Source organism: Volvox carteri (genome assembly GCF_000143455.1).
Source record: "Volvox carteri f. nagariensis unplaced genomic scaffold VOLCAscaffold_166, whole genome shotgun sequence".
NCBI classification, from domain to species: Eukaryota; Viridiplantae; Chlorophyta; class Chlorophyceae; order Chlamydomonadales; family Volvocaceae; genus Volvox; species Volvox carteri.
The window spans coordinates 1-1,108 of NW_003307709.1; the positions used below are offsets into that span (position 1 = coordinate 1).

Consider the following 1,108-nt stretch of genomic DNA (forward strand, 5'->3'; position numbering starts at 1 on the left):
CAGCAGTCTCTTGGCTTCTGACAGCACACATGCTCCTAGTATATACTATAGGAGTCGTTGTAACTTAAACTGCGGGTATTTTTCATGATCTTCCCTCCCCTACTAAGACTACTACTAAGACTACTATTACTAAGGCTAAGACTACTACTAAGACTACTACTACTAAGACTAAGACTACTACTAAGACTACTGCTAAGACAACTACTAAGACTAAGACTACTACTAAGACTACTAAGACTACTAAGACTACTACTACTAAGACTACTACTACTAAGACTAAGACTACTACTAAGACTAAGACTACTACTAAGACTACTAAGACTACTACTACTAAGACTACTACTACTAAGACTAAGACTACTGCTAAGACAACTACTAAGACTAAGACTACTAAGACTAAGACTACTAAGACTAAGACTACTAAGACTAAGACTACTACTAAGACTAAAACTACTAAGACTAAGACTAAGACTACTACTACTAAGACTACTACTACTAAGACTAAGACTACTAAGACTAGGACTACTGCTAAGACAACTACTAAGACTAAGACTAAGACTAAGACTAAGACTACTACTACTAAGACTAAGACTACTACTAAGACTAAGACTACTAAGACTAAAACTACTAAGACTAAGACTACTACTAAGACTAAGACTACTACTAAGACTAAGACTACTACTAAGACTAAGACTACTACTAAGACTACTACTAAGACTACTAAGACTACTACAAAGACTACTAAGACCACTACTACTAGAAAGCAAAAGCAGAGCAATCCCCAATCAGCAAAGCATCAGCAGTCTCTTGGCTTACTGACAGCACACATGCTCCTAGTATATACTATAGTAGGAGTCGTTGTAACTTANACTGCGGGTATTTTTCATGATCTTCCCTCCCTGGAGTGCATTTCTGGACTGGCGAGAATTTTGAAAAAAATTGTTTCACGAATCCTATCCCTGGAGCGATTTATTGTATGTGCTGCTACTACTACGAGTAGTAGTATTTAGTAGTACTGGTACTACTACTACCCTATAATAATAAATAGTAGTAAGAGGTATATTATAGTGAGCGGTAGCAATGATTCTTCCATGCCAGAGTTGAACTG

At 36.8% G+C, this 1,108-nt stretch overlaps 1 protein-coding gene across 1 annotated transcript; it reads left to right on the forward strand.

Annotated features, from left to right (window-relative positions):
- Positions 1–107: 107 nt before the first annotated feature.
- On the forward strand, positions 108–1,010 carry VOLCADRAFT_100829 (uncharacterized protein; the record flags this gene model as incomplete). The annotated part of the gene is made up of 1 exon (XM_002959338.1): positions 108–1,010. A coding segment is annotated over one exon (903 nt), but the record flags the coding sequence as incomplete, so codon positions are not given.
- Between the last annotated feature and the right edge of the window lie 98 nt (positions 1,011–1,108).